Source organism: Myotis yumanensis, unplaced genomic scaffold (genome assembly GCF_028538775.1).
Source record: "Myotis yumanensis isolate MYYU_CA2020_CCGP unplaced genomic scaffold, mMyoYum1.0.hap1 SCAF_1, whole genome shotgun sequence".
NCBI classification, from domain to species: Eukaryota; Metazoa; Chordata; class Mammalia; order Chiroptera; family Vespertilionidae; genus Myotis; species Myotis yumanensis.
The window spans coordinates 187,857,626-187,871,703 of record NW_027223752.1 but is presented as its reverse complement, the minus strand read 5'-3'; the positions used below and the strand labels follow the sequence as shown (position 1 = coordinate 187,871,703).

At 39.2% G+C, this 14,078-nt stretch overlaps 1 protein-coding gene across 4 annotated transcripts in view; it reads right to left on the bottom strand.

Moving 5' to 3' along the window:
- Positions 1-5,413: 5,413 nt before the first annotated feature.
- The window catches only part of PRKG2 (protein kinase cGMP-dependent 2), a 101,385-nt gene continuing 92,720 nt past the window's right edge, over positions 5,414-14,078 (bottom strand). For all 4 annotated transcript variants that reach the window (XM_070394128.1, XM_070394137.1, XM_070394146.1 and 1 more), the window contains 2 exons: positions 9,520-9,586; positions 5,414-7,446 (listed from right to left, as the gene is read on the bottom strand). In XM_070394128.1, coding sequence (XP_070250229.1) covers positions 7,351-7,446; positions 9,520-9,586 — 163 coding nt within the window. In that variant the 3' untranslated portion in view covers positions 5,414-7,350. The remainder of the gene's footprint in view (positions 7,447-9,519; positions 9,587-14,078) is intronic.

Here is a 14,078-nt window from a genome sequence, read left to right as displayed (position 1 = left end):
AGGAAGTCTGGCAGAAGCAGAACTAAACATTTTTGAGAAACAGCTAAAAACACCTAACAAAGTAAGTTGCCTGTTGCTATCAAGTAGAAGGCTTCCTTTGATCGTGTGAAAATACATCAGAATTGAGAGGGAAGGAACAAAGAGAGTCTCTCAAAGTTTGACTCAAGGAGTTAAGTCCATTGGCTTAATGTTGGAGAGGCCTGAGAGTTGTCAGTCAGCTGCCTATAAAGTGATTTGGTAGAATGAAATTTGCAGTTGACATTCAATAGTCCTTTTGTTAATTGAACTTTCTGGTATATAGCTTATCTCTCTGATTCAGATTTATTTCTTAAAGTACATTTTGTTCTTTATTATGAAATATAAATTCAATGTCTAAAACTTAGTAAATGTAGACAAACGATAGTATCCATGATCACACACCCCGGAGATCATCACTGTTAACCTGGTTGCCTAATAAACATGGGTATATTTAAGACTGTGATCTCTGTCCCTTTGCTGGGTCCTGAGCACATACAATAGTGCCAGGAACAGTGCTCAATAAATAATTATTGAATGAGTCAATTAAGACGTGTATTAAATATTTTCCTTCACATTCACTATTGTCTAGAATAAGAGTATTCTCCTCCCTTTGATCCTTATGGATCCTCAAAAATAAAAATATATATTTAAAATTTTTTATTAAACTTTCTTGACTGATGGTCTGAATTGGTAAGTATTTATTGGATATACTTTAATTTTTCACTATCCTTCCTAAATGCAAAACTGAACACAGACTTTAAAAGGGGCTGACCAAGCAGAATATAGAAGATGGCAACTTTCCAGATCATACTTCCTATATCCACTTATCAATCTGAGCATCTTCCTAAATTTTAAGTTAGCAAAACTGGGTAGCTGCTGTTTCTCTTTTCTCACATTTTTTTTTTTTTTGCCTTTTTTCTTGTTGTTCTCAGTGCATGTCTATTTGTTTTTTCCTCACTGAGACATTTATGCTTATCAAATTTCATGTTACTTTCCATTATACCATTTCTAATTTAGTAACCAACAATTAAACAGAAGTACCTTGGTTTTATATCTTCCAAAATTGAAAATGCCTCTGCTTTAATTCAATTTAGAGCTTGCCTATAAATCACCTGAGACAAATGGTTATGCTGCTTTCAACTGAGTCACGTAGCTTACACTCTGTGTATACATTGGTGAGTTTGGGGTAGAAAGAAAAGAAGCAAATCTCATTACATAAAAGTCAAAACTAAATAAATTACATAAGAATAATTATGTATTTTAGTAATTTTGAAATTGAGTGACTTTGTACTGTGCCAACTTAGCTAAGCCAGAAACGAGTCTTCCAGAATTTCCTTCTCTGTGTGGGTCTGAGTTCCGCTTTGCTGTAGAGAAATTTGCATTAAGACCTGAAATTCAGACGCGAGGAGCAGCCATAATTATCCTCAGGAGGTCAAGTGAAAGATCCAGCACTATTAGAGCTGATACATGTGGTTCCTGATCTGCTGGCTCATCTTGTTGGTGAAGGGCAGCAGCTGGGTCTGTGGTTCCTCCAGCTCCAGCCAGATTGCTCTTTCAGCAACTACAAATCTCCAGCTAGGGATATGTGAAAGGTGCTAACTTATTCTGCAAGCTGCCCATCTGACCAAGGTTGGAAACCAAGATAGACAGACCCAGGTTCCAGTTTTTCCTCATGGGTTCTGGTTTGCCATAACAAATCCGATTTTCCTCAACAATTCCAGTTTGTCCTCTTGTGTCCACTTGACTCTTGCTTCCCCCACCTCATGTCTGCCTTTCCTTCCCAACTGGGTAACAACAAGATTTATTATATCACAGTCTCTGTGAGTCAGGAACTTGGGAGTTGTTTATCTGGCGCCTCTGGCTCATGGCCTCTCACTCAAGATGTTGGCCAGGGCTCCAGTGTTATCTGGAGGCTCACCTGCTGGAGGATTGAAGCTCCCACCTGTGGTTGTTGGCAGGACTCAGTTCACCACGTGTTATGGGACAGAGGGCCTCAGTTCCTCACTGGCTGTCAGCCAGAGGTTCCCTCAGATATTTGCCACATGGGCCTCTCCATAGAAAAGTCACATGATGGCAAGTGGCTTCCATCAGAGCAAACAAGTGAGAGACCGAGAGAGGGTAAGTAGGACAGAAGCAGAGTAGCTTTGTAACCTAGTTTCAGCAGTGATATCCGATCACTTTTATTATGTTCCACTAGAGGCCTGAGGCACGAAATTCGTGCATGGGGAGGGAGGGGTTCCTCAGCCTGGCCTGCACCTTCTAGCAACCCAGAATCCCTTGAGAAATGTTCGACTGCTGGTTTAGGCCCAATCCCACAGTTGAACATCCCTCTCGAAATCCAGGACCACTGGCTCCTAACTGCTTGCCTGCCCATCTAATCACCACTAACCACTCTGCCTTCCTCCCTCATCACCCCTAACCATTCGCCTGCCTACCTGATCGCCCCTAACTACTCACCTGCCTACCTGATTGCCCCTAACTGCTCGCCTGCCTGCCTGATTGCCCCTAAACACTTCTGCCTGCCTGCTTGATTGCCCCTAACCACCTCTGCCTGCCTGCCTGATGCCCCTAACTGCTCTCCTGCCTGCCTCATTGCCCCTAACCACTTGCCTGGCTTCCTGATTGCCCCTAACTGCTCGCATGCCTGCCTGATTGCCTCTAACTGCCTCTGCCTGCCTGCCTGATTGCCCCTAACTGCTCGCCTGCCTGCCTGATCACCCTGAACTACCTCTGCCTCGGCCCCCACCATCATGGCTTCATGGGGAAGGATGTCTGGAATGACATCCGGAAGGTTGTTCAGCTGTCTGATCTAATTAGCATATTACACTTTTATTATTATAGATTTCTTACAGGATAGTCATTAGGGTCAGTCAGCACTCAAGGAGAGGAGATTATAAAAGGGCATGAATACCATAAGCAGGGATCATGGAAGCCTACCACACCCTTTCAAACAGGCAAACCCCTTCTTGAGCATCTTAAGCATGTGCTATGCATACCCTTTAAAAAAAAATTAAGGCAACTGACAATTGTTTTTCCCACAGCATCTTTGCAGAAAAGTTTTGTGAGTGTAGCTTTTTTACTAATGAAGTGAATCATGAATTCATACACAGGAAACTCACAAAGTTTTTAAAGGAAATGTATCAGCTTAGAATTAAGGGACAGAATTAGAAGAGGCATCTCCACCACCAAATATCTACAGGCAGAAAATAGGCTAAGAAGTCTATTCAGTTATAAATACCAACCATATCTTATAAAAAAAAAAAAAAGTAACAATGACCCAGAGGGCAGAACCAAGATTCTACAAGGTGGAGTTCAGAGATATGGAGAATAACTCACAGGGAGTAGGACTGAGCCCTAAGAGAGAAATGTAACATGTATCACACCAAATTTTAGAATTCTATGGACCAATGACCACTTTGTGCCTCTCATCTCCCCCTTCACAAATGCAAGGATCTGTTGTGGTTATCCTTTGATCGTCTCCCCAGTCAATGTTGTGTGAGGTTAGACGACTTGTTTGCTTAGTTCACAGCCTTTCAGATCTAAAAGGATGTATCCAGGGAATTATACCTTTGAAGCCTTATCCACACCTGAATGGATTTATATGACAAGTTCCTGGACCCTGGTATATAATGAGATATTTTTAAGGAGGCTCTATGGAGGGAATGAATTTATTTTGCATATGGCAGTAATACTAATAATTAGTGGCCAGAAAGTGGGCTGTGTCAGTTTTAGGACTTGCTTGCTAATTCTTTGGGGAAACTCTCCTCATTAACAAATGGAGTCTCTGTTCCCTCCCCTCAAATCTGGGTGGGCTTGTGTTTCAACAACAGAATAGGACAGAAGTGATGTTAGGCGACTCTAAGGCTGGGTCATAAAGGATAATACAGCTTCTCCCTTTTATGGTTTGAATACTTGCTCTTGGAGCTCTAAGCTACCACAAAAAGAGTCTGACTAATTTAAGGACAGCATGCTGTGAGGAATCTTAGCCATGGAGAGAACATGTATAGGCACCCTAGTCAGCTGTTCCACTCTGAATAGTCCCAGCCTGGGTTCCAGATATAAAGGTAAACAAGCCTTCAGGTGATTCTAGTCCCAGCCATTGAGTTACTCGTCTTTGAGTCTTTTCACCCAATGTCCTAATTTATCTGGCACAGAGATAAGCCATCCTTGCCATGTGCTGTGCAAATTTCTGACCCAGAGGATCTAGAAGAATAATTAATTGTTCTAGGTGACTAAGTTGTAGGGTAATTTGCTACACAGCCATAGTAACTGGAATGGAGCCACAGCTAAAGTGTGAATGAAATGCATATTTGAGGCCTATGTTTAGCTTTGAGAGTAGTCAACAGTCAGTGTGTTTATATTTTAGAATCTTATGCACATGAGATAATAGATAATATTCTTAGTACAATGCCTAGCAATAAAATGCATGGATTTATTATTATGCCAAAAATAAAATATATTTACTTCTAAATGGTTATTTTTAATGACCTATAAGTACTTAGATGCTGGCCAATGTTTTAAAGTTTTCCATCTACATCTCGAAGTTGTAGATGAATAAAGATGTGGTTTGCTTTTCAAAGTCACACAAATCTGAACAAAGCTAGAATTCAAACTCAGATCTTTCTGATACCAGATCTCTTACTTTTCACCTCCCTCTAGACATTTTAAATTTAGAGAAAATTATGAAAAACTGACCCCACAGAGGATAAGCTTAAGAATAAAAAATTAACTCTGCACCTAGAAAAGAGAGATTAAGAGTGATTTAACCATTGGGAATATAATGAGTTATATATAGAAGGATCATGTTCTGTATGTCCTAAGAAAAAAAGAAATATATATCCTTAATTCATAAACAAATAAAATTTAAATATTTAGTGAGCTCTTAATCAAGCATTTCATTTGAGTAAGGGTTAACTCTCCATGTTATGCACTACAGTTTGATTAACCATCTTTACTTCATGCTTTAAAAGAAAAAGAAAAGGTTGATATTGGATTTAATTGACATAATTGTGCACAAAGATAAATGTGATATCTAAGGTTCAGGACTAAATGATTAAGACCCTTTTAATTCTAATAGAGATAGTAAATAGTATCAGTAGCTCCCATCTATGCAGCATTGATTATTTTACAGGTACCAGCAAAGAACTCTCTAGATATCTTATTTAATCCCCCAAGCAAACCTCTAGTGTAGGTATTACTTTACTGTGCCTTTTTCTACAGGTTAGAAAGCTAGTACTCAAAGAAATGAAGTCATTTTCCCCCAAGGCTGTCCAGCTAGGAAATAGTGGAATTGGGATTATATTTTGGTTCAATCTCTCATTTCTTCATCTTTCTAAAAAACAATAAAATCACATGTAAATATTACATATTGATATAGCCAGTCACAGGCAAAATACCTGTAGTAGTCTAAGTCGGTTTTTATTTGTATATATGTAGGTCTTTCTTGAATTACAACTCTATATCTCCTTTGAGAATATCATTGCTATAATAACTGTACAATTTTAATATCCACCCAATACATAAATTACCTACATTTAGGTGGGTAATTTAAAAATATATACATGGTAAAACATACAGTGCTTACAAACCAAAGGCAAATAAAAATCTTTTAAAAATCTTAGAAATTCGTTTAAGCAGGTTATGTCAATCCTATTAAAAATGGTTTTTCTATGTACAATACATAGTCTTTAAAAATACTATTCCAGGAAACAAAACTTCTTTGGTTCAGCAAAAGGATTCTAAATGTGGAAATTCAATTTGTTAAGAATGCACCTTCCTGGGCTGGACCTCTCTTATCTGGTTTACTTCTTCAGGAAGCATGTAGCTGACTTTCTTTGAATGAAGAAAATATGGGTGGGGTGTGGGTAGAGGCTGCTTTTCCCTTGGGACATTTGCATATAAAAATATAATCAGAAACTTGAATAATGTAATACCTTAGCCTGTAATTTTACTCTGCCAGATCAAAAAGATACAGAGAAAGTCTGCTTCCTATCCATTTTGGAGGGAGGGCAAGGAAGTGATCATGGTTGATACACAGACACTTTTACTAGTACAGAACTCAGGTACTGGCTTCCAAGGCTATTGAAACTACCCTCTTCACTATTTGGAAGACTGCATGGAGGAGGCGAGAGGGGGGCAGAAGCTAGATTACGCTCCCACTTTTACAGTCCCATCACTTCCTCAGCAGCTTGTCTGCCTTAACAATCTACAATTATAAACACATCATGACTCTGATGTCTTTACAAAGAGTTAACGCAGCAATGATGACAGTGCATCAACATTGACTAATGGCATCTTCATTAAAAATTAACTCTGGTTAGTCTATACTCTTGGCTTATTAATAGCAACAATCACAGAACTGCCAAAAATATTTCAGAGTTTCAAAGACTCAGCAACCTTACCTATCAGACTTTATTCTTCTCCATATTTCATGGGAAGGAAAAGCCTTCACAATTTTGTTCCTGCATGATTTCTACTTTGATTATAAAAAAACAACAACTTAGTCTGTAAGGTAAAACCTTTCCAAAAGCCCATCACTTAACTGCACATTAAAACCACCTTTAACAAAGTTTTGGAAAGTGTCTGAGGTATCACAGCTGGTCACAGGAGAATGGAAAATATTTTTTTGCTTTTTTTTTTTTAAGTTTCCCCAATGAAATATAATTACCTTGTTGGATTAATTAACTCACTTATTTTAGGGAGCGGTACCACTGACTAAATACTCAAACTTGCCTTTCCCTAGACTAATATCAGAAGCACCTTAATACATTTCTAGGTTGAACACAAGTAAAAGTCAAGAGCCTCTTTTGACTACCAAGATTCCTGCAAACCGCCATTTTAAGATGCCATAATGTTTACATGGAGTTGTTGAGAGCAGGGGAAATCTTGCAAAATTCACCCTTGTTCTTGATGCTATTTGGATGACTTAGTTGCTCAAAGGCAAGACACTTTTAAACCTTATTAGGACTCAAAGGAAATGAGTATGGATCAGGATGGAGCAATAGATTGCAGAGAACACTATGCCCCTTCAACAAAAATGGTTCTGACTGTGGAGAGAATAGGATAGTCTTCAACATTTGAGAAAAGCAAAGAACAGATACATGAATAATTCACAGCATCTAAATAAGACATTATAATTCAGAACCACCTCCATACCCACTAGCATCCACCCACAATCCCTAGCGTGGGCAAGGATTTCTTTTCCCTAATGGTCTTCCAAAAGATATCACAATACACCAAAGAGAAAAATAATCAGTATTGGATTATTAGTGCTCATAGTTCTCTTCTTAGTAGATAGGCAGTAATCATCCGTTTTTCGTTTTTCTTTTTCTTTCAGAAGTCTTTATCCCAGCCTGACAGCTCATCTGGAGGTATTCCCTTTTCAGGTGGATACTTGTCAAAGTAGCTGTGATCTGTAGGTCCACTGAGCTAATAGAGAAAGGATTAAAGCAAAGATGAGGATGATGTTGACTAAGTATGCTATTACACATGGGTAATGTTTTCATATCTGAACACAGATTTTAAACTGCAACTACTGGTAAGTTCCATGTAAGATCCCAGCCTCATGGGATCTCTCCTTTGCACCAAATGGATCTTCTCACTGGATTACACATTCAATGGAAGCTAACTGGCCTGAGGAGTTATTTCCAAAAGAAAAAGTGACAGAAATGATGTCTATTTTTTTTTTTACAAAATAAAAAATATCTTAAAATCAGAAACTTTAAAAAATCAAAATTGGCCAGAATCTTTCTACTTTTTAAAGTTTCTCATCAACTTTGGATTTTTATATGGTTAACTGACCATAAAATATTTCCAGAACGCCAAACAAAGGAACAATTCAAAATATTATTGATCCCGTTGAAAGAGTGAAATGGCTCTTTTGCAAATCAAGTGGTTTCCAATTCTTTGCTTTCTAACAAATGTAAGTACCTAGTTGAACTATCAGCGGATAGATCATTAAAAATACTATTTATAATAGAGCATAACGTGTTTTGGGGAGGGTGAAATGTATTTATTTATGTGAACACAACTCTTAGCCCTTGCATCTCCATAATTTTCAAAAGGAATAAAACTGATGTGGAGCCTAAGTCCATTTTTTAAATAAATAAGATTTATCCATAGGCACATTAAATATTTTCTTTATCAAAATAGTTTAATAATTATTTTAATTTTTCTAATATATTTATATTGTTTGATACTGCGTGCTATAAAAATGTACTTATAACTGAATCCGGAAGAAATATCTGTGTTTTTACAGAAATTGTGGTGGTCACAGGAATTTTAAAATTTATAAAACTATAATGGAAAGGCATTGAAAGAATGATTGATTAAAGGTTGCCAATGCCTGACTGCCGTGGCTCAGTGGTTGAGCATCAACCTATGAACCAGGAGGTCACAGTTCAATTCCCGGTCAGGGCACATGCCTGGGTTGCGAGCTCGATCCCCAGTGTGGAGCACGCAGGAGGCAGCTGATTGATGATTCTCTCTTGTCATTGATGTTTCTATCTCTCTCTTCCTTTCCCTTCCTAACTGAAACCAATAAAAATGTATTTAAAAAATAAAATAAAAATAAAGGTTGCCAAGCATAAAACTATTTTACATTAGAATGAAATTTTGAAGGGAAAATAAAATGGAAATGTGGAAATATGAATTTAGAGAGAATAATATTTCTGTCTGTATTTTTCAATGGCTGGTATCAAATCTCAATGATATGGTAGATATATTTAAAGGGATACAGTAGCAATAGTGCTTTATTTTAAAATGTCAATGTTTTCAACAAACTAAAAAATTATATTCTCCATAACAATTTAAATATACAATAAAAAATTCAGATGTCAATCTAAAAATATACAAGGGGAGATGTAGATCTTCAAAATTCCTCGGAGAGAACACAGCATAGGGTATTGATCCAGGTCATTTTTGAGTCATTGTTTCCCCTAAGTTAGCAAATGTCCTGCTTTTTCTAGAGCTAAGCTGTCCAATCAGTCACCTGTAGTGACTAAGCACTTGAAATGTAGCTAGTCCGAACTGACATGTGTTGAAAGTATAAAATCCACTTGGGATTACAAAAATTTAGTATGAAAAAAAATAACTGTAACATCTTATTGATATTTTATGTTGATTACATGTTGAAGTGATAATAATTTAAATATTAATTAAAATTAATTTCACTGATTTCTTTTTACCTCTTTTAATATGGTTATTCGAAGACTTCAAATTACTTATATGGTTCATACTCTATTTCTAGAGCCATCTGTCAGTCTAACACTGACAACTTGGGCTTTGATTTATTTGCAATTGCTTCCCGAGAGCTAAGCTAATGCTCATCAAATAGGTAATACTATTTAGTCCCTACAATCACAACTGTTATGAAATTTTAACTTAAATCTAAAAAAAAACTATTTAAAAAATCTAAAATCTGTTACACACATGCACCTAAAACCTGTTTACAAAATCAAATACCTACAAAAAATTATGAGAGCAATATAGTGGATACCATACCTCTCTTCGTAAAGGTGATGGAAGGTTCCGTGCTTTCAGTCCCTCCCAATTAAAACCACTTAACCACCTGAGAAATGAGAAAAGTACAGAGAAATATTACTTGCTTGAAAACTATTAGCATGACAATTATCTATCAAGCCGTTTCGTTGTCTGCTCCCTGCCAGCAATGTGGTCGGAGGGAAATACTGGACCGTGCTGGTTGTCTGGTCTCACATTAAATCGGGGTGGGGAACGTCCGATGCCTGGGCCATGTTGTCCTGCAAAATTATCTGGTCTGGCCTTGCCAAGGCAAGCGCAGGCAGAACTCGAAATTCAATAAATCTAGGAGCTTTTTCATAGAAACATAAATTTATATGAAGTGAATTATATTAAGTGAATGATGTTATACATATCCAAATGGCCTTTGGCAGAAAAAAGGTTCCCCACCCCTGCATTAAATCCATGCCCACTAACCCCAAGGAGCACTTGATGCTGCCCCACAATCAGTCTAGACTTCCCTGTTGTCCTACTCATTGTCGCACTGCCATAGATTCATAATTCACACTTTTTCTCTCTTCAAACTTCCAGGATCTCCTCCCACCCTCACTCCCAAATGATGAGAAAACTGAAGCAAAAAGAGAACGTCCACAGTTTTCCACCAGCATACCTGCCTACCTACTCACTACTGTATGTTCCCTTCTCTCCAGTACCATGGATTAGCTGCCTTTGCTCCTAGCTAAGGCCAACTCCTCTTCTGTGTACTTGATCTTGTAGACTCTTTATTCAAAGTCATGCTCCTGCAATTCTCCTCCCTCCTGAATCTGCAACATCTTCTCTGCTGGGTCATTCTCATCAGAATGGAAACATTTTATTTCTTCCAACTACAAAACACTCTCTTTTGAACTGAGCTCCCTTCCAACTCTCACGCCATTTCTTTCCTTCCACTTGGTGGAAAGCTCCTTGTAATAATTATCTAATCACTCTACCCATTTTCTCCTGATCACACTACAATCAGATTTCACCACCTCCACTCCATTGAATAGTGACAGTTCTCAGTTTTCATCTTATTTAACTTGTTAGACGTCTTTGCCACAGTGTATACTCACACTCACACTCCCCGAAACCCCCCTGCACTTGGCTTCTGGACATGCTACTGTCCTGACTTTCTTGGGTGCTTCCCATCATTTCCACTGCTATTTCCACAGGAAGTTGGTGTGATCCCAGGCTCAGTCCTTAGACTTCTTCTTTTTTCAATACTCTCACTTCACTCTTGTGGTTTTTGATAGCATTTAAATACTGGCTACTCCCAGATTTCTATTTCTAACCAAGACATCTCCATTGCTTTACAGACTATTAGCTACAACAGCTATTCATCATCTCCCAACTCATGGCTTCCAGGCATCTAGCATGTATCAGACCCACACTGGAGCTCCCGATTTCTCCCAACCAACTTGCCTTAACTCTTCCAATTGCTTAAACCAAAGATCTTGGAGTTGCCCTTTCTCTAAAACCCTACCTCAGTCTATAGGCAAATCTTGTCAGTGTTACCTGTAAAATATGCCTGTATTCAGAACATGACAAATTCTCAACACATTCTCACTACCTGCACAGGCCAACCCACTATTATTCCTTGCTTGTATTATTACAATAATCTGATGGGTCCTCCTGCTTTTGTCTCTGCGAAACAACCCAGTAACAAGAGTGATCATTTAAAACATAAGTCAGGTCTCATTATGCTTTTGTACAAAACCCTCCAATACTTCTCAATTCACTCAGTGTGAAAGGCAAAGTCTTTACAATGCCTTTGCTATAAGCCATAAGGTCTTACAAAACCACCCTTTCCACCACCACCTGTCTTTCACCTTACCATTGTCCTGTGTTTCTCTTCTCTCTTCCTTGCTCATTTATCTCCTCACCATTGTTCCAATAAGCTGATGCTCCTAGTTTAACCTTTGCACTTAAGACCCTCTGGCTAGATTGCCTTTTCCCCCAAATTTCCACATTGTTTGTTCCCTCAACACCTTCAGGTCTGTTATCAAAGGTCATCTTCTTAGCAAGACCTTTTTTAGCCATAAGTCTAATATTGCAAGCCTTTTCCTATCCCAACCTCCACACACTTTCTATTCCCCCTTCTCTGCTTTATTCCTCCTCCGTAGAACTTACTGCTATCTACTGATCCACTATATATTATCCTATACAATCAAAGCCTAATATGTTAAGTGTCTGGTTGTCCAGTTGTCCGTTTAACCAATCAAAGCCTAATACGCTAATGATATGCTAAGGCCACTCAACTGCTCACTATGATGTGCACTGACCACCAGAGGGAAGACAGTCAACTGGTTGACCAATCGCCATGATGTGCACTGACCAGCAGGGGGCAGATGCTCCAACAGGTAGGTAAGCTTACTGCTGGGGTCTAGCTGATCAGGACTGAGCAAGATGGGCCAGACATGCCCTGGAGCCCTCCTTAGGTCCCTCCCTGGCTGGCCAACTTCCCTCGTCCCTCCCCAACCTCGATCATGCAGCAGTCAGACATCCCTTTCACAATCCAGGACTGCTGGCTCCCAACCGCTCATCTGCCTGCCTAACTGATTGCCCCTAACCGCTTCTGCCTGCCAGCCTGATCACCCCCTAACCACTCCCCTGCCAGCCTGATCAATGCCTAACTGTTCCCCTGCCGGCCCGATCGCCCCCAACTTCTCTCCTCTGCCGGCCCGATAACCCCCAACTGCCTTCCCCTGCCAGCCTGGTTGCCCCCAACTGTCCTCCCCTGCTGGCCATCTTGTGATGGCCATCTTTGACCACATGGGGGCGGCCATCTTATGTGTTGGAGTGATGGTCAATCTGCATATTGGTCATGGCTAATTAGCACATCAGGGCTAATTAGCATATCCGGTCATGACTGTGAGGGTTCCATGACCGATTTGCATATTACCCTTTTATTAGTATAGATAACACTAAGAAAATTGAAGAGAATAAAGTGATAGATAATGACTGGGATGGGGATGGGTTAGAAGAGGCTCTTTTTAGTGAGGTGGTATTTGAAGAAAGGATATTTGAAATAAGGCCAGAATGAAAAGAGGAGGGAAGCCATAGGAAGATCTGGGGCAAGAGCCTTCCAGGTGGATGGAATGAGCTTCAGTGTGGTGAATTCAGGGGAAACTTAGGATAAAATGATGTGTGAAAAATGGCTAGAGGCCAAATCATGTAAGGCCTTGTAGGACACAGTAAGGAACTAGAGTTTTATGCATGACGGGAAGCCAATATAAAGTTCTAAGTAAATTATACAATCTAGATGTATTTTCAAAAAATAATTCTGGCTGCTATGTGGAGAGTGGCCACAGGGGAGAGCATGGGACTGGAGTTGTGAGAGTGGGAGACCTTAGGAGGCTGTCACATTCCTCTGTCTGTTGGCCACACCAGAAATTATACTCTTTCACCTTTCTCAATCTCTCTCATCCCTGGAGTGGGTTTGGTTTAATCCTTGACTGGATTTCCCATTCCAAGTCTAAACTTAAGAAAAAGTACAAAAAAACACCAGAGAGGACAGGTTCTAGAACATTCCATTTCAGGTGCCATTCTTACCCCAAAGTGCCATTTTGGCATAAGCTACTGAGACACTAGTCAAAGAGTGGGAGTCAGACAAGCTGTACGGCTTCCCGTGTTCTTGCTACCAAACCACAGAAGTCCTTTCCTTGTTCCACCCATCAGCTCCTTTGCACAGACTTATGGTCCATTTTAGGGATTTCCAGGCTCCAAGTTCTGTGGATTTTTTTCCTTTGACACCAAACACTGCCACAATTCCTTTTAACATATTTTACAATGCTCTCTTCCCAGAAGCTACTCCATAAATATTAACAAAAATCATTACTGTTACTCTACTGAATCAAAGAGCCTATGCATTTCATGCTAAGTACTTGTTACAATTTGACTTATAGCAATATTTACCTGACATGAGTGGCTATTCACTTAACACTTGGCCTTTTGACACTAACCAAATTTTAAGTAGTGCAAGTGCCAGCATGTACTTATGTATGAAAAATATTCACCAAAGAAATATTAGCAGCAACAGCACATAAATTTCTTCATTTTTAGAAGACTTGTTGAAGCTATTCTTGAGAGTAATTTTAAAGACTAGAAATAATAAAGGTAATGAGAAGACACTCAAAACAAATTATTCCTCTACCAACAGGAAAGATTTAATTGTACCCTACAAGTATATTATCTCTTTTCTCAAAGTGTTGGGAGACAAAATTGGTGCCTAGTTTTATAAGTTATTTCATAAACAGGGAAGGTAGGAACTCTATTTTTAAGAAAGATAATTAAAGACAACGGGCAGCCGAATCCGGTTTGGCTCAGTGGATAGAGCGTCGGCCTGCGGACTGAAAGGTCCCGGGTTCGATTCCGGTCAAGGGCATGTACCTGGGTTGTGGGCACATCCCCCGTAGGGGATGTGCAGGAGGCGGCTGATCGATGTTTCTCTCTCATCGATGTTTCTAACTCTCTATCTCTCTCTCCCTTCCTCTCTGTAAAAAAATCAATAAAATATAAAAAAAAAAAAAAAAAAAAAAAAAAAAAAA